This window comes from Physcomitrium patens, chromosome 23 (genome assembly GCF_059467195.1).
Source record: "Physcomitrium patens ecotype Gransden chromosome 23, ASM5946719v1, whole genome shotgun sequence".
Taxonomy (NCBI): Eukaryota; Viridiplantae; Streptophyta; class Bryopsida; order Funariales; family Funariaceae; genus Physcomitrium; species Physcomitrium patens.
In genome coordinates, this window is record NC_143432.1 from 310,908 (window position 1) to 328,692 (window position 17,785).

The 17,785-nt window shown below is 38.7% G+C and overlaps 2 protein-coding genes across 5 annotated transcripts; both read left to right on the forward strand.

The window, feature by feature from the left end:
* The first annotated feature begins 5,032 nt into the window (after positions 1-5,032).
* On the forward strand, positions 5,033-8,395 carry LOC112275946 (uncharacterized). The gene is made up of 9 exons (XM_024506756.3): positions 5,033-5,340; positions 6,218-6,283; positions 6,510-6,590; positions 6,797-6,850; positions 7,020-7,088; positions 7,234-7,296; positions 7,682-7,764; positions 7,881-7,946; positions 8,092-8,395. The coding sequence occupies exons 1-9, from the start codon at positions 5,293-5,295 to the stop codon at positions 8,153-8,155; spliced, it is 594 nt and encodes a 197-aa protein (XP_024362524.1). The 5' UTR covers positions 5,033-5,292; the 3' UTR covers positions 8,156-8,395.
* A 559-nt stretch (positions 8,396-8,954) lies between these two features.
* LOC112275948 (uncharacterized) lies at positions 8,955-12,173 on the forward strand. Of its 4 annotated transcripts, none has more exons than XM_024506761.3 (5): positions 8,955-9,427; positions 9,712-9,785; positions 10,199-10,346; positions 10,824-11,355; positions 11,685-12,173. In XM_024506761.3, the coding sequence occupies exons 1-4, from the start codon at positions 9,268-9,270 to the stop codon at positions 10,847-10,849; spliced, it is 408 nt and encodes a 135-aa protein (XP_024362529.1). In that variant the 5' UTR covers positions 8,955-9,267; the 3' UTR covers positions 10,850-11,355; positions 11,685-12,173. The 4 variants fall into 4 exon arrangements, with proteins under 4 accessions (XP_024362529.1, XP_090102866.1, XP_024362525.1 ...); XM_090246740.1 differs by having other exon boundaries at positions 10,838-11,355; positions 11,651-12,173; XM_024506757.3 differs by having other exon boundaries at positions 10,838-11,355.
* Positions 12,174-17,785: the final 5,612 nt, after the last annotated feature.

Sequence of the window (17,785 nt, forward strand, 5' to 3'; positions counted from 1 at the left end):
CCACACCCGTTTCTAAAGTCTTTTGAAAAGACTTCAAGTGGCATTCCAAGTCAATATCAAGAATTTCAAGATGTATTTGAAAAAAAGAATGCAGATACACTCCCAGAACATCGTCCCTATGATTGCTCAATTGACCTTCAACAAAGAGGACAACCGCCATTCGGACCAATCTACAGTTTATCACAAAATGAGTTGGCTGAACTCAAGGAGTATATTGAAGAAAATCTAGCCAAGAATTTCATATGCCATTCTAAATCTCCAGCAGGAGCTCTAATTCTATTTGTGAAGAAAAAAGATGGATCATTGCGGATGTGTGTTGATTATCGAGGACTCAACAAGATTACCATCAAGAACAAGTATCCACTACCTTTAATATCTGCACTTCTTGATCAGCTGAATCAAGCTAAGATCTATAAAAAAATAGATCTTCGGGGAGCATATAATCTAGTACGCATGAAAGAAGGAGATGAATGGAAGACTGCGTTTTGAACTAGGTATGGACATTTTGAATACAACATCATGCCTTTTGGACTTACAAATGCACCAGCAGCTTTTCAACATCTAATGAATGATGTTTTTTGAGAGTTTTTGGACGATTTTGTGGTCTGTTATCTAGACGACATCTTGATCTATTCTAAGAATCCAGAAGAATATGAACTTCATGTTTGTCATGTGTTACAAAAATTAAGAGATGTAGGACTCTATGCCAAGATAGAAAGGTGTGTATTTCACACTGCTCAAGTCAATTTTTTAGGTTATATCATTTCAAACGATGGACTTATGATGGATCCTAAGAAAGTTCAAACTATTATAGACTGGAAGATCCCAAAAACGGTAAGAGATGTCCAATATTTTTTGGAATTTGCCAACTACTATCGGATCTTCATCAAAGACTTCTCTCGAGCTGCAGCTCCACTTACATGTTTGACTTGTAAAGACAAACTCCAATGGAATCAAGAAGCGGAAGTTGCTTTTGAATCTTTGAAGACAGCGTTTGTTTCTTCACCAATCTTGTATCGTGTTGATTTTTCTAAAGCATTCTTTATGGAAACAGATGCATCGGACTTTGCTCGGGGTGTGGTTTTATCACAAATGGGAACAGATGACAAACTTCATCTAATAGCCTTTGATTCAAGAAAATTCTCAGCAGCAGAAATCAATTATGAGATCCACGATAAAGAACTTCTTGCAATTGTGGATTCTTTTCAAGAATGGCATCATTATCTAGAAGGCGCTTCTAGTCCGGTCACCGTGTATACGGATCACAAGAACCTCGAATATTTTATGTCAATACGCTTATTAAATCATCGCCAAGCTTGTGGGAGCATGACTTTATCAAGATTCGAGTTCATCATCACTTATCGACCAGAAAAACAACAAGGTTTGTCCGATGCCTTGTCTAGACGTTCTTATCTTATACCAAAAGAAGGAGATGTAGCTTTTGAGCAACAAAGAACGGTTCTCTTGAAGGCACAAGAATTTCATCTTCGAGCAATAAAATCAACATTGACTGTTGATTTAACTTTTCTTAAGCAAGTCCAGTTAAGTATGTCTTCAGATCCTCTTGTTCATGATATCAAGAATAATTCTTCTAAATCTCATGATCCCTCTAAATTTGAATTCAAGAACAACCTACTCTATGTCGAAGGATGCCTATATGTTCCGGAAGGAGAAGCACGTTTACGTATTCTTCAAGCTCATCACGACTTCCCAACAGCAGGACATTTTGGATATAATAAGACTTTGGAGCTGATATCTAGGGATTTTTGGTGGATTCAAATGTGGAAGGCAGTTAAAGATTTTGTACAATCATGTGATATTTTCTCAAGATCAAAAACTCCTCGTCATCGACCTTTTGGACTTCTTCAGCCATTACCCATTTCATAACAACCATGGTCTTCTGTTTCTATGGACTTCATTACGGATCTTCCAATCTCAAGTTTTTATGACTCTATATTTGTGATAGTAGATCATTTTACCAAAATGGCATATTTTGTACCATGTACAAAATCTATCACAGGTGAAGAAACAACTAAGCTCTTTCTTGACAATATCTATCGCTATTATGGATTACCCAAGGATATTATATCAGATAAGGGAACTCAATTTGTATCAAGATTTTGGCGGACTCTTTTCAAGATTCTTAAAGTGGATATAAAACTATCTTCGGCATTCCATCCTCAAAGTGATGGACAAACGGAGCGTGTTAATCAAGTTTTGGAGCAATATTTAAGATGTACTATTAATTACCAACAAGATGATTGGACAACTCTTTTGCCATTCGCAGAGTTTGCTTACAATAACACGATACATTCTTCTACAAAACAAACACCTTTCTTTGATAATTATGGTTATTATCCACGACTTGATACTTTTGACTTTTCAAAAGTTGATAATCCTGCTGCGAAAGATTTGGCAATTCATTTATCAGAGCTACATGCAACGATGAAGGCGCAGTTAAAAGAGGCTCAAGAACAACAAAAGGTCAATGTGGATGTCTATCGAAAGGAACAACCATCATTCATCTTGGGTGATAAGGTATGGCTACTTCGTCACAATATCAAGACCACTCGTCCTTGTGACAAGTTGGACTATCGAAGGCTGGGACCATTTTCTATTTCTGCACAAATCAATCCAGTTGCATATCGTTTACATCTACCAGAGTCAATGAAAATCCATCCAATATTTCACGTATCTCTTCTTGAATCATACAAGACAGTGGACATACCAAGAAGACGACAAGCTCCACCTCCTCCTATAGAAGTGGACAATAATGAAGAGTTTGAAGTAGAAGAAGTCTTAGATTCAAGGGGGCGCCAAAATAAATTAGAATATCTTATCCATTGGCGTGGATATGGTATTAGTAAACGCACATGGGAGCCAATAAAAAATCTTACAAATATAGCAAAGGCAGTAGAGGCTTTTTATCGACGACATCCATCAAAATCAAGATGTAAACCTTCTTTATAAAAGAAACAACATCTAGGCAAGATAACATTCTACTTTCAATTCTTGTTCGTAGCTTCTTTGTAGTAGTGACGCTCAGGAGATGGAAAACCAACAACCAGCAGATTCAACTCAAGAGCCTTCATTTGCTGACCTGTCGGACGAGACATTACGATTGTCACAACCTTCAAGACGACGCAATCGAGATGAAGATCTTCAAGAATGACATATTCTTCCTCAAATAGATGGCAAGATACAACGCGTTTGGTATCACGATTTGGGAAGGGACTCCCGATGTTTGGTGATTGTGCTAGAAGTAAGAACAACTCCTGATGGTGTTCCAAATATTCTATTTGAAGGAAGTTACGAAGGCCTCAACAATGGTCAAATAATTGGGTGGTCTTCCTGTCCTTATATGAGACACTACCGATGGTTGAGAGGCCCTATCAATCATCTTCGAAGAGAACAGAGATCAGAGTATGTGGCGAATACAATTGGTCGCATCATAGATTTCCTCAACATATGATGACCACTCTTCGTGGAACTCGTCCTTAGAAGGAGGGGTTATGTCACGGACATAATCATGTAAGCTAGTAATTACATATACAAATAGGTGGAAGTAAGTAAAAGTAGGTAAAAATAAGTTAATTCTATAGTATTTAATATGAAAGCTTCCTAGAAGCTTCATAGACGCTGCCACATATGGAAGCTTCCTAGAAGCTTCTTAGAAGCTTCATAGGTGTCTTTAATTGACTTTTTGGATTAGAAACATGGTCAACAAGTTGGCCATGTGCCACACATGTTGTTAGCTTGAAGATCAAGCTAACTATGTGGCCCACACGTAGAAAAACTTGCCTTATAAGTCAAGGCATGTGTCCTACAAAGTCAACACATATTGGAGGTCCTATAGAACGTCGCCATGTAGCCCCTAGTTAGATAGTATATATAGAGACAAGAGTGAAGGCTTCTTCACTCTTGTCAACTCCTTTCTTGCTTCAAATCTAGTTTCAAGAGTCTCTAATTTTCTTGTCTTTTGGCAATAGCCATTCGAGTTTCACTTTCAATATATATCCTTGTTTATATATATTTTGTTACCTCTCTTTGAGTGAAGGCTCACTTGTCTGAATTGTTTTTTCATCGAGTTCTTGTCCTTGACACCTATTCATATTATTTAGGTAATTATTGGAATAAATATGTATGTCTAAAATAGTCATAGTAGAATAAATACCCAATTGGTACCACGTATTGGATGAACAAAATATTATAATGATTTTTTGCATTGTAAAATTTTAATAAATCCTAAAGTTTTAGCTTTTTCTAATTGTTCTTAAATGATTTTGTATGTATGTGTGTGTAAATATATATATATATATATATATATATATAGATTCTAAATTGCAAACCAATATTTCAAAAACATCCAACAATTGATTGTCCATCAATGAGTTGTTTACAAAATGTGAAGCAACTATGTGATATCTATATTTGTACTTTATGTATAGTAGATGGATGAAGTAAAAACATCAAAGTGTGAATTAGGTACTTATTATACAAGTTTGCATGAACAAACAAAATAAAAAATACCATGCTTCCATAGAAAGTATTGGAAAATTGAAAGTTACTACTAGAAGAGAACAGGGTACACTCAACAAGACTGTTAAATGGCAGTAAATCAAAAATTGGTGGATACAATGTAAACAAAGTGTGAGTCAATCATAAGACAAGTTGTCTGTCTGTCTGTCTGTGTAACCAAGAAGGACAATGCAACCAGCAACAGAGGTAGAGGTAGAGAGAGAGGTAGAGAGGTAGCATCCTCCTCGTACTCATCGTGGAGGTAGAATTCTTCGCATCCATCCCAGAAACGTAAGAAAAAAAGGGGGAAATAATAATAAAATGAAGTAGAAGAATGGAACATTGCGATGATGGGTGGAACATGTGCGCGTGCCCAACTGTGCCACGTGTCTTATCAGGGCACCGCCAACCAAGCATTCATCCACCCATCCATCCATCCAGCCACCACCACCTTTCTTCCAGGATCTTGAGGGGGGGGGGGGGAGGGGGGAAGAGTCCAGTTCTCACTCCACATTCAACAACAACGTGTTTCCTGTTCCAGGCTCTCCCTCTCTCTCGCTTTGCTCGCTCTGCTTGCTTCCACTTTGCTAATTCCGCTTCTCCCTCACTCACCCCTCCCTCCCTGTGGTTGTTGTTGCTGCTCCTTCATCAAGCCCTACCATCGCTTTCAGATCGTTTTCCAAGTTGTTTTCTGTGCTTCTCAGTTCTCCTTTTCCAATTTCCAGTTGCTGTCATCGAGGGGGAAGCTTGTTGGGGTTGCAAGCAGCTGTGGTCATGGCGGAGTTTTCTAAGGATGTCATCACAGTTGCTCCTGATTTCCAGGTCTTTCTTTACTTTTGTCTTTCTTGTCGGTGATTGGGTGGTTTTGGTTTTGTTTTTTGTTTTGTTTTGTCTTTTTTTTTTTTTTTTTTTTTTTTTTTGGTGATGCTGCTTTTGTCGAAAAAATGGGCTTCTTGTTGGAGGCGATGGCAATAGTGGGAGATTTTGTGTGTCTTCATTGCTGCAATTACAAGATTGTCGTTTGCCACACTCTCTGTCCACGTCAATTTTGAGGTTTGTCATTGTTATCACTGCTTATTTTATACTTGGTGGGATTTCTTGCCCAATCACCTCGACTGTGCAATGCATTTCAACGAAGTATCATGCATTGCAACATTATGAATTGAGATGAAATTTGTCAATCTTTGTTTCAAGGATTGATAGTTCGAAGTGTGAGTTTAATAATAACATCCAAGTCCTTTTTTTATGGAGCTTTCGACGTAGAAAATTCAAACATTGTCGCAAAACTCTTCATTGGTTCCGCGTAGTCACAATGGTCTGCATTGGACACATCAGGTCTCATACGGCCCGGCCCTGTAGTGCGAAGGCCGGGTATTTGCGGGATATATGATATGATTTTGTGTCGTAGTCAGAAGAGTTTTGATCCTAATCGGGATTCTAACCTCTGAATTGAGTGCAAGCTTGCTGGATTTCAAGTCAGAATTTAATTCCCAGACTTCATGTCTCCGGCGAGTTCAGTTCGCGACATAAGAAGTGGGGTGGAACTACTGTTTGAAGTGCATCACGGTTGTTTGTGGCTTTTGCGACTGCACCGAGTGTCCCTCGTACTTTACACATGCGACTGTATTTTTTGAACTGGATTGCACGATTTTATTGGAACTGGTTGTCGTTGATTATTGATTTACTCGTGCTGCTACAGCTAGTGGAGCCCCTCACCGGCAAAACATGGCAATTGAAAGACTTTGAGACATACCCTGCCTTATTGGTAATACGAAACTCTCTTTCATTCTAAGATTTAGACGTCGTTTTTGGATGCCTGCTTTATGACCAGAGGATATCTGCTGAGACCCTTCGCGATAGTCACCTCTCTCGATTTATTTTGCTCTGCATAGCTGTGAATTTCGCTTTGGAACAGCTCTATACATGTTGATACTGAGAATTTAAATTTCCACCAGTGACTTGTTGGCCTTATGGACGTTTGCTTCATTCAGGTCATGTTCATCTGTAATCATTGCCCATACGTGATCCATCTCAAGGAGGATATTGCGAAGCTTGCAGGGAACTACATTCCGGTAAAATATTTCTTCCGACATTGTTGTCATATTACTCAAATGGAATCGACTGGTAGACAATAGTATGCTTCTCATAGTATGCTTCTCATAGTATGCTTCTCTTTCCCCTTGTCATGATCCACTTAGTGTGGATGCCTCATCATCATCTTGTTCTTAACTTGTCATGAATTGGTTGTTGTATTCCTGATACCTTTATTCTTCCGCAGAAAGGACTTGCAGTAGTAGCTATATCCTCGAACTCGGTTACTTCTCATCCAGAGGTAGTGCCTCACATGCTTTCTGTATAAGGGCTTATACCTACGGTATATTTTTCAAGACTGCGTTTTTTCGGATTTTTACCTTTATTTATTTTATTGGCTTTTCAGCTTCTATGCGACTGTTCGCTGGTAATAGCAGTACCATGTGTCTGATACAATTCTGGCAACACAGGATGGCCCTGCATTCATGGCCGAAGAGGCAAGAGCTTTTGGATATCCGTTTCCATATTTATATGATGAGGTATGCTCCGTTGTAGTTGCATTGCTATGGTCATCAATTTATATCTCTGCATTCGCTGTGGTATTCTGGGGCGATCTCGTATCATCTTTGGATCTAATCTGGTAGGTTCATTACCACCATGACATGCCACGATTTTGAGTTGCAGACGCAGGAAGTTGCAAAGGCATACGGAGCTGTCTGTACCCCCGATTTTTATCTGTACAGGAAGGTATATCTATTGACAGTTCCGCTCATTTATGGGATAACGATGTTTTGGAAAGCATTATCGGGATACAATGAATTTATTAATGAAACAGCTAAATTTTCGGGTAAAATCAAACATGGATGGGACCGCGAAGGTTTGTAAGATTTAAGCATATGGTTGTCTTGTACATTACTGGGTAGTACATTAACATAAAACTGCTTGATGTGGCACTGTGTTGAGAACACGAATGGTGTCTCGGTGCTCATTGTCTGAAGGGGACGTATTCACTCTTCATCTTGTAGATGTATCACGGTGTGTACATCTCAGTTATTTTACCTTTCTAGTTAATCATGTCGAAGGTTTTGTCTGAACACCGATTGTATGAATGACGGTGGTCACATATGCACAGGAAGGTCAAAAGCCCTTTGAACTAGTATATCATGGTAGATTTGACGAGTCTCGACCTCGCAGTAACGTTCCCGTCACGGGCAGGTGAGTTTCCTGGTCAACAAAGAAGGTTCTGCCGAAGTAAATATTAAAGCGCTACGAGACTTCATCATAGAATGTCTCGTACTTCACTCATATTTTTCGGCGTCAAATGTGTTCAGGGACATCCGCGAGGCAATTGATTGTGTTCTAACAGGAAGCCCTGTCACTATTCCGCAAAGGCCAAGGTAAAGTAAAAGGACAGACGCTTGGGTCGTAGGCCTCTCTTGGCCTTATTACTCGAACTTTAGGTTTACGAGGTTGAACTGATTTTAGCGTGGGCAAAGAAATTGTTCATTCATTCTCTTACTTCATTCTTATATTTTTATGCAGTATTGGATGCAGCATCAAATGGGCCCCAGGTAAGGCTGGAGGGTCCAAAGGACAGCGGGCCTAGTGAGCCTGTATTTACATCACTTTCTGGCAAGAAATGCAAGAGCAGTTTATATTTGAAGCCTTTCCTCAGAGCAGAGTGGGAGTTTTCTTTCAATCATGACTTCCTTCGTTACCAACAAAAAAGGTCCTTGTGTAATGTGGGGTCGCTTTGACCTCGTCTTCCCTGGAATTTTTTCCAGCTTTATCACTTCGTATAGATTGTACTTTGTAAAATTGTGAAATGTGTCTTTATCGCATAGTACAGTATGTCTCGAATGGATGAACGCAACATTTTTGATGTTCGTGGAAATTCAACATTAATTCACACTAAACTACCAGAACGTTAAAACTAATCATCCTTGAGAACCTTCAAAGCATACTTCAGCCAAATTTACACTGCCTGTATAGGCTCGAAATAATTTCACAGCCCTTGCCCTAAGCAGGAATTGAACGAAACAATATGTAGCGACTAAGAATCTATACTTCTTGAATATAAATAACGCAACCTGCACATTGGACACGCTACATCTTCAAACAGTAAACGTATAATTCAAAATTTTTGTTTACTAAAAATTCACATATACGCACCCAATCAACTGTAACCTGCGCCAATTCTCAACAAGCCCTAAACTTCTTCGCGACAATAAACACACGCTGTGGTGGCACACCAGTACAATACACTGAGTACGCACTGTCACGCAATCGCGGCAGTGTAATCAACAGGGACGCAACTGGCGCATGGCCGGCAACAGAGCCAAAATTTCCGCCCTCCACGGATACCGAAATGGGAACATAAATCTCAAGGCGGCACCGACATGTCCACTACCACACATGCGTTCTCTCTAGCGCTGTCAACGGAGCCTCTCACCTAATCACTCCCAAACGCACTCCAATTGAATCCTCGTCTACATTCACCTCCTTGGCAGGGCCAGATTCTGCAGGAGAAGCAGCAGCAGCGGCATCAGCAGAAGAAGCGAGAGGAGGGCCACAAGGGAAGGAAAAGGTGCGGAGGGAAGGAGGGAGGCAGCGGGGCCGAGAGCGGTGCGGGGTGGGTGGCAGTTTGGGTGTGGAGAGGGGGAGGGAGAGAGAGCGAGAGAGAAAAGAGCCGGTGGCAGGCGGGCAGGAAGGCAGGGGATGACAACGCCCAACTCCTCCATGAAGTCGCTCACAGCCTCCGCCAAGCGGATTCAGAAGGAGTTGGCGGACATCACTTTGGATCCGCCGCCCAATTGCTCCGCTGGTCCCAAGGGCGACAACCTCTACGAATGGGTGTCTACCATCATGGGTCCGACTGGTACGTTTGCGTCGTTGTTTGCGCACGGGATTTGGTTGCATGCACGCTGCAGAGTTGCTGCGGGACTTGGTCTCCTGTTATGGTGGCTATGCGTGCGTGCGTGCGTGCGTGTTGTTATTGTGATTCGATCATGAGCGACGTAGGTTGCCTGCACGCTGCTGAGTTTCTGCGGGACTTGGTCCCCCTGTTACGGTGGCTATGCGTGCGTGCGTGTTGTTGTTGTGATTCGATCATGAGCGACGTAGAGTGCGCTGACACGTGAATTTTGGTTTGGGCTGTGTCAGATTCGCCGTACCATGGGGGAGTGTTCTTTCTGGACATCAACTTCCCGAGCGACTACCCCTTCAAGCCACCAAAGGTGGGCGTGGAATGAATTGCGCACCTCTGACGTTGGCTCTGCGCGTCTTGCAGTGGCAGTATTTGGTGGCCGGGGGCGTTAAGCTCGCTGGTTTTGATGGGTGTAGGAGTGAGTGATGTTTGGTCGGGCGGGGAGGCGCAGTCGTTATTGCGCGCTTGTATGTCAGGGGTCTGTGGGCGAGTTAGGGACGTGTAGAGGCAATGGAGAGTTGGACTGAGATGTTAGGGTTAGAGGGATTTAGGATTGTTTGGGTGCAAGCGAGCAGTGGTAGTCTATGAATTTGGAAATTGAAGTAGCAAGATTGCGGTTTTGTATGGTTTGGGATCGCAAAACGTTCGATGGTTGTGATGTGTATGGGGCCGTGCATCTGGTTGTGAGGTGAGTCCGCTGAACTGAAGCTACCTGTTTGGCAGGTGCTGTTCAGGACGCGCATCTACCACTGCAATATCAACAACAACGGGCAAATCTGCTTGGATATCCTGAAGGAGAATTGGAGCCCCGCTCTGACAGTTTCCAATGTACTGCTGTCCATTTGTTCGTTGCTGACGGATGCCAATCCACGTAAGACAGATGCAAATGACGGGTGCGGTGAGGAGGGTCAGAGTGGTCCTGTGGTATTTGCCGTGAGTGCACCATTTGTGGGACACATATGTGATGTGTCGGTGTGGTGTGCGCATGATGGTGGGTCGATGGGGGAGTGTTTGTGGAACCTGATATGACCAGGCGGATGCGTAGTTGGTGCCAGTTTATGATTATTATTGTTTATTACTTTTAAAGTTTTAATTTGAATTTAAACGATTTTCTTTTTTTCTTTTCTTTTTCTTTTGAGACGGCATTCCACTAATCTCATGATGGATGTTGGTCCGTCGGTGACTGGAACGATGTGTCCATGAGAGCTGAGCATGGTGACCCAGGTCTGCTGTACTAGATTCTTGCTAGGGTGGGCGATAGAGTGCAGTGAATGCAGGGTGGTGTAAAGTTGCTGGTGAGAGTGATGTGTTGTGGTGATCTGTTGAAGAAATGTTGTAACGGACGCAGGGATGGGGTTGCAGATGATCCGCTAGTGGGTAGCATTGCCCAGCAGTATCTGAATGACAGACCTGCGCACGACAAAACAGCATCGGAATGGACGAGGCGATTTGCTCAGTAATGATGTGGAGGCGCTTGACATGGAGGAGCGGGAGTGCGTGTCTTTTATTTTCCCATGGGTTGGCAGCTTTTAGTTTAGATTTAATGTGAACGGAGGTCCTGGAGCAGGGCGGGGCTTTGTTCCTGACTAAAAAATGTGACGAACCCCGCGAGTTTCGGTTTAATATTGGCAGCTTACGGCCACATAGCGAGTGAGGGGAGAAATTAGAATAGGAGGAGGGAAGGTAGGGGAGATGGTTTCCAGGTAGGGTTTGTATGGTGAGGGCACCGTTGCGAGGGTTTGGAGAAGCAGCGGCGCCTGGTATTCTGGAGGCCCCCCTGCACGTCGTCCGCTTCATCTCAAGTTTCCTCGATCAGTATAAAAGAGGCTTCCTAGACTTCTGATTGAGCAGGATGTCCTACGGGTCCTGGACCAGCCTAGGTAAGGGAGCCTTGTGACGAATCCGCTGGTCCTGTTTGATTGGCATTGCTTTGAGAGAAAGGGTCTGGTTGTTTGCTGAAGGCGTACTGTGCATGAAGTGAGAGACCTGCTGGTTGAGTTTTGGCTTCGTGTTGCGCGACGGCAGTGTGAGAGCATTGGATTTCGTGAGTGGGGCTGGTTAAGCAAGTAGGTCGTTTAGCTTGGGAGCGGGGTTGCTTGGGGTGAGGGAGGTGGATTGTGGAGGAGTTGGTGGTTGATTTGGGAATATGGCGGTGTCATTGGTTGTGGTGCGCAGGGCGTACTGAGTGAGGGGTGATTGGTATGTGCAGTGCAGATGGTGCTGAGCGCAGAGCATGCATGGGCTGGAGATTGCAAAGGATGCCACTGAGCTCTGTAACATTAGCGAGAATGTAATTTGCAGAGCTAGTTCTACCATAATTACTGGGTGTTGTGCATGGGGTGTTTGTGTTCTCCGTGAGGTCGTGTCTCGTGAGGCTTTGGTGTGGAGTCGCGAGGTCTGGCATCGGGGCAGGAGAGAGTTGTTGAAAGGGGGTATGCGTACCTATGCTGGATGATGGGCTGTGAGAGTATACGGTTTTGTTAGCATATAGCAATTTCAGGTGCGTAATCTCTTGAATGGTTGTGTCCCTGCTACTTTTAGCTGTAGATGTGTGCCGTGGTAGGCGCATCCACGGGCACATGAAGCGTGGGAAGTCAATAGTTTGCTGTGGCAACGCACGGTTGGATGCTCCAGCCGAGGCTGTGCGGATGGGGTTCGTGGTGTTTTCTAAAATCATAATCGATGGAATTTGAACTTATACGTATGTGAAAAAGTATCATTTCAAATATTGAACAATGTAAGCTTGAAATAATGCAACTTGTTTTAAGTCGAATTACTGTCGATGATGTATTTAGTTTGTTAAGCAAATTTGTCAATTTTCCAATGATTGTTTGAAGACGAGAGTTTTTCCAATCTTGGACTTCTGCCCTTCACAAACGAGTTTTCAATTGTAATAGAGTGTGGTGGGAATATGTTCTGTTCTCAATTAATTTTTTGTAGTATATGGTTTAAAAATGGGGATTTGAAACAATTGTAGCGGGTACCTATGTGAAAACTCCCATTTCATATAATAAACAAGAGTCTTCAACCATGTAACCTGTTGTAAGGTCAATTAGTCTTGATAACTTACATAGTTAAAAAGTCGATTTGTAGATACGACGAAGTATATTACTCTACATACCAACTTTGAGAGCATATTACCATCAACCCTCGGTTGTCCTCATACCGACATCGGCACTCTTTCGTACACCAGAAAACAAACACTGCGATCATGATATGTTATTCTCCGAAGCAAGGGTCAGTCAAAGATCAGAACACTCAAACCCCAATGCACCGATCACAGTGCACACATTCGTCACCGCTTCCTTCCAACACAGCACTTGGTAACATGCAGTAGAAGATTGCTCCCGACCCAATAAACGCGAGCATTGCAGAATCATATCCCCATGCAGGAATAAGAATGTGTGAGAGAGGGAGAGAAGTGTGAGAGTGCTAGAGAGTGTGTGCAAGAGAGGCGTGAGAGAGAGAGAGAGTGCCAGAGGAGTGTGTGAAAGAGGAATGTGAGTGAGTGAGAAGAGTGTGAGAGAGAGAGTGCCAGAGGAGTGTGCGAAAGAGTGAGTGAGAGAGAGGTGTGAGTGAGAAGAGTGTGAAAGAGAGAGTGCGAGAGAGGAGTGAGAGAGAGAGAGAGCGAGCATGAGTGCGTGAAAGAGAGAGAGTGTGTATATGCTGTAGAGAGGAGTGTATGAGAGATAATGCGTATAAGAGAGAGAGTGTAAAAGAGAGGAGTGTATGAAAGAGAGTGTGTATGAGAGAGAGTGTATAAAAGAGAAGAGTGTGTAAAAGAGAGTGTGTACGAGTGTATTAGAGAGGAGTGTGAGTGAGAGAAAAGAGTGTAAGAGAGAAAAAGTACAAGAGAAGAGTTTGAGAGAGAAAAAGAGTGTATGCAAGCAAAGAGTGTGAAAGAGAGAGAGTGTTTGAGAGAGAGGAGTGTTAGTATGCAAGAGAGGAGTGTGAGTGAAAGTATGCAAGAAAAGAGTATGTATGAGAGAGAGATAAGTATGAAAGATAGGAGTGTGAGTATGTGAGAGAGAAGTATAAGTGAGAGCATGCAAGAAAGGAATGTGTGTAAGAAAAAGAGTGTGTATAAAAAAGAAGAATGTGTGTGAGAGAGTGTGTGTGTGTACAAAAGAGGAGTGTGTGTGTATGAGAGAGAGATGAGTATAAATAAAAGAAAAAAGAGTGCAAGAGAGAGAAATAGAGAGTTTGAAAGAAAAGAGTATGAGAGAAAAAAAGAGCATGCAAGAGAGAGAGAGTGAGAGTGTATAAAAGAGAAGAATTTGAGTGATAGAGAAAAGAATATATGAAAAAAAGAGTAGAAGAGAAGAGTGTGAGAGAAAAGAATGTGAGAGAAGAGAGTGTGATATAGAGAATGTACAAGAGATGAATTTGAATAATAGAGAGAGAAATACAAGAGAGAGAAAGAGAGAGAGAGAGAGAGTATGCAAGAGAAGAGTGTGAAATAGAAGAGTATAAGAGAGAGAGAGAGAGAGAGTACGAGAGAAGAGTGTGAAAGAGAGGAATGTGAGAGAAAAAGAATGCAAGTGAAGAGTGTGAGAGAGAGAGATAGAAAGAAAGAAAGAGTGTATGTGCAAGAGAGGAGTGTGAAAGAAAGAGAGTATAAGAGGGACCAAGTATAGAGTTTAGGGTTTGTAATTTTATTTATTTGGATTTTAGAGGGACTTAGTGTGGTTCCTATATCTCATAATCTTTTCATCTTTAGGGATATAAGAGATGAGGATCCTTTAGCATATATAGAATATTTTATAGAAATATTTACTATATGTCTGATAACATGGGGCTATTACTATTTAGTATGGTTTTCAACCACATTAAAAGAAAAGGCATATGAGTGGTATTACAACCGCTCTTCCAATACCTTCTTAAGTTGGAATATAATCCAACATATATTTCTAGAACATTTTTAGCCTAAAGTAGGGCAAAGTATGGCCCTAACTTGTTTAGCCTCTTTCAAATAAGAAAAGAATGAAGATATTATGTCCTATATTCAATGTTTTGAATTAATGGTCACAAGATTCATAAGAACCTTATTTTAAAAGCAATACTTTGAAGTATTTTTTTATTCAAGGATTTGCTAAAAATTAAAAAAATCCTCCGTACATGTCTTAAAGACCTTATAAGAGCAAAAAATGCAACAAAAAAATAGAACATATAAACAAAAAATAGAAAAGGTTGTAGCCTAAAAAAAATTATAATATACCTAACTTTATAACTATATATGCTAAAAATATATATGCATCAAGCTCCTAGATGCATGAACAACCATCATTAGTTCCCACAATCTTAAGAGCCTATCTTTAATCTTTAAATATTAGGCCTCTACTTCTTTTATTTGCTTTGACCTATTCTATTTAAGATAATAGGTAGAAAGAGGATTTATAAATAAAAATTATGGCATCTCAATTAAAATTTCATAACCAAATCTTCCATCAAATGAAATTAATTACATATGAATTAGTTGGATTACTTAAAAATTCCAACTCCAATTCTCTTCTACCTTCCATTGAATCAAAAAAACATACAATTGAACTATGATGCATTCAATGTAAACAATTAGGGCATTTGGCCTAACTTTACAATCCTATGTCCATACAAAACCAATATTTCTAATTTTATATACTTCTATATAAAAGTCAATCATTTCAAAAATATAATTTGGAAAAATAAGGATTTAATTCTAAGAACTAAGATCTTTGGTATCAAAAAAGTCAATAAGTAGATTTTTATATATTTTGTGAAAAAATGAATCCATTTGATTAATGTTGGATTGAAAACCAAGTGAAGTGTAGAAATTGTAGTAATAAGCATCCTATGGAATTTTGTAGAAAATCAGATAGAATAGTTTTCTTAAAACCTCTATCTAATAATTATATTTAACAATCACTTAACAATTACATGGGAATGAGACAACCTCCAACAGATAAAAATCTGAGGCCTTCAAATTTCTACTATGACTATAAAAATAATAGACAGAACTAGAGTGCATCTAGTGGGCTTCAATCTAATTTTGGATATATTCTACTAAATCCTAATTAAGATCAATTTTAAGGTCAAAATCCTTATAACCAATCAAGATATAGTCAAAGGTCTCAAGATGTGAGATTTATATTTTAGTTTATAAGAAAGTTGGAAGAGATTGAAAATTCTTCACAACTTAGTATCAATTAAGCCTTCCTCTCAAAATTGAATTAAATAACTTTTAAAAAAAATCAATCAAAGAAAAAAAAAAAAAACTTACTTGTAATACAAGATTTTACATTGATTATTAGATCTAGAGCTACATTTTTACCTATCCATGAAGAAAAAAGAAACTAATACCTCAAATAGTCTACCTTACTTCTTAGATTTAGAATAAGTCACAAGGAACACAATTAAGCAATTCAAAATAACATTTCCAAATTGATAAGGTTTTATTCATTGATAGAAGAACTATCATTTCAAAATCTTAGGATTTAATATAAGCTAAGTATTAATTTGGATAACCATAGTTGAAAAGATTCCAAAATTTCCATGTTTGAAATTTTTTAATAATACAAAGATGTGGAAGAATAAAACATAAGAAAATATAACTTATGGAATGATTTTAGCAAATTAAAGGCTAAAATCATATTTGCTTAATCATTGAAAATTTTTCCAATGATTAGAAAGGTGCTAAAAATCCATATTTTTTGAAGCTTCATCTTTATATATTGCTATTGATAAAAGATTGGATACTTCTCAATCTTTGAAAGAACAATTAAAGAATTTAAAAAGCCTTAGTGAAATTCAAAGATTTGAAACTCAATATATAGAAATTACTCAAAGAAGAAAGAAAGAGATCTTTGGTAATAAGATAAAAAAACATATTCTTTCTTCAAGGATGTAGATAATGGTTCAAGATGCTAAGAAATTAGAATTTCTAGCCAAATTTGATGTACTTTGGACTAAACTTTATATTATCAGAGAAGTCTTTGATAATAATTCAATTCAACTTAAAACATTAGGTGGAGAAGACTTCCTTATATGAACTAATGGAAGTCATTGTAAAAAATCTAGGATATAAATATTGATTCTAATATTAATTTATATTATAATTTTTTTTTAGTAATTTTAAATAAAACCTATAAATTATTTATATTCTTAATATATTGTGATGCTAAGCTTAAGAAAAAGGCTACAAGCATGATTAAATATTTTTCCTTGAGTTATGGCTATCTTTTCTATGGTTTATAGAATTTAATTTTGTTATTATGAATTTACAATCATATAGTCTTTAATTCAAATCTCAATAGAAACATAGGTGCTATCAAATATTAAGTTAGTGACTAAGCAAGAAGTTGCTACATATCTAAATATGTCAAGTCTAAACCAAATAGTTGTTTTTTTTTGTTCCTACGTCAATGTCTTAGTAATGTTTTTTTTTTAAATTCTATTTTTTATTAGATTATAGTATCTATTTTATAAAATTTTATTTTTCATTATATATATATATATTTTATTTTTATTTTTTTATAGACTGTATTAAAGGTAAGAATTGGATTCTCTCTATTCTTATAAGTAGTCATAGATAGTTGCCATATGTGAGTCTCATCAATGCATCTTAATTCATGGATTGATTGAAATCATAGTTTTAAGTCATTCAATTATACAAATATTAAGATTAAAGAGTCTTTTTAACTATTTAATTATTTATTAGAATTTAGAAATATTTATAAGTTATTAAAATCTTTTTTTAAGGAAATTCCTAAAAATAGAGTCTTAGTAAGACTTAGAGGTAATTATCTTAGTTAATTTAGTATTTTTACTCATTTTTAAGTATGAAGGATTAGTTATTGAGACCAATGTCTTCATTGGCTTTCTATCTATATTTTTTACTTATAGAAATCCTATCAATGATTAGTTAGTAGTTAGAAGAAGCATAAAGAGAACTTCATGTCTTTCTAGTTAATTACATAAAAATTGGATTTTAAATTAATTTTATTATTATAAAAAATATCTAAGGTAGGAAAAGATAGTCTTAAATAGATATTAATATTATAAAAATATTACATAATTTTTTGAGAATTTATTTAGTATTTTTTAGGAATTTTTATAGAAGATTTCAAGACCTTGGTAAAATTAAGTTTAAACATCTTGGGAGCCATTATGAAGAAATGATATAAGACTCAAAGGCCATATAAGGTTTTTAGGCTAGTTGGATGTTTTTGAAGACCATGGTGAAGTCAAAAATGAAAAAATATTAATTTTATTAATAAAAAATAGGAGGACCAGCAACTAGTTTTGTCCTTGTAGAAAGGGAGGTGAAAGGGAGGT

Bases quoted from the DNA above. Each gene is read 5' to 3' on its own strand.
- LOC112275948 (XM_090246740.1), top strand. From the start codon at position 9,268: ATGACAACGCCCAACTCCTCCATGAAGTCGCTCACAGCCTCCGCCAAG. The intron at 9,428-9,711 runs GTACGTTTGCGT...GGGCTGTGTCAG, and splicing joins TACCATCATGGGTCCGACTG to ATTCGCCGTACCATGGGGGA. The intron at 9,786-10,198 runs GTGGGCGTGGAA...CCTGTTTGGCAG, and splicing joins ACCCCTTCAAGCCACCAAAG to GTGCTGTTCAGGACGCGCAT.
- LOC112275946 (XM_024506756.3), top strand. From the start codon at position 5,293: ATGGCGGAGTTTTCTAAGGATGTCATCACAGTTGCTCCTGATTTCCAG. The intron at 7,089-7,233 runs GTATGCTCCGTT...TTTGAGTTGCAG, and splicing joins TTCCATATTTATATGATGAG to ACGCAGGAAGTTGCAAAGGC. The intron at 7,297-7,681 runs GTATATCTATTG...ACATATGCACAG, and splicing joins ATTTTTATCTGTACAGGAAG to GAAGGTCAAAAGCCCTTTGA.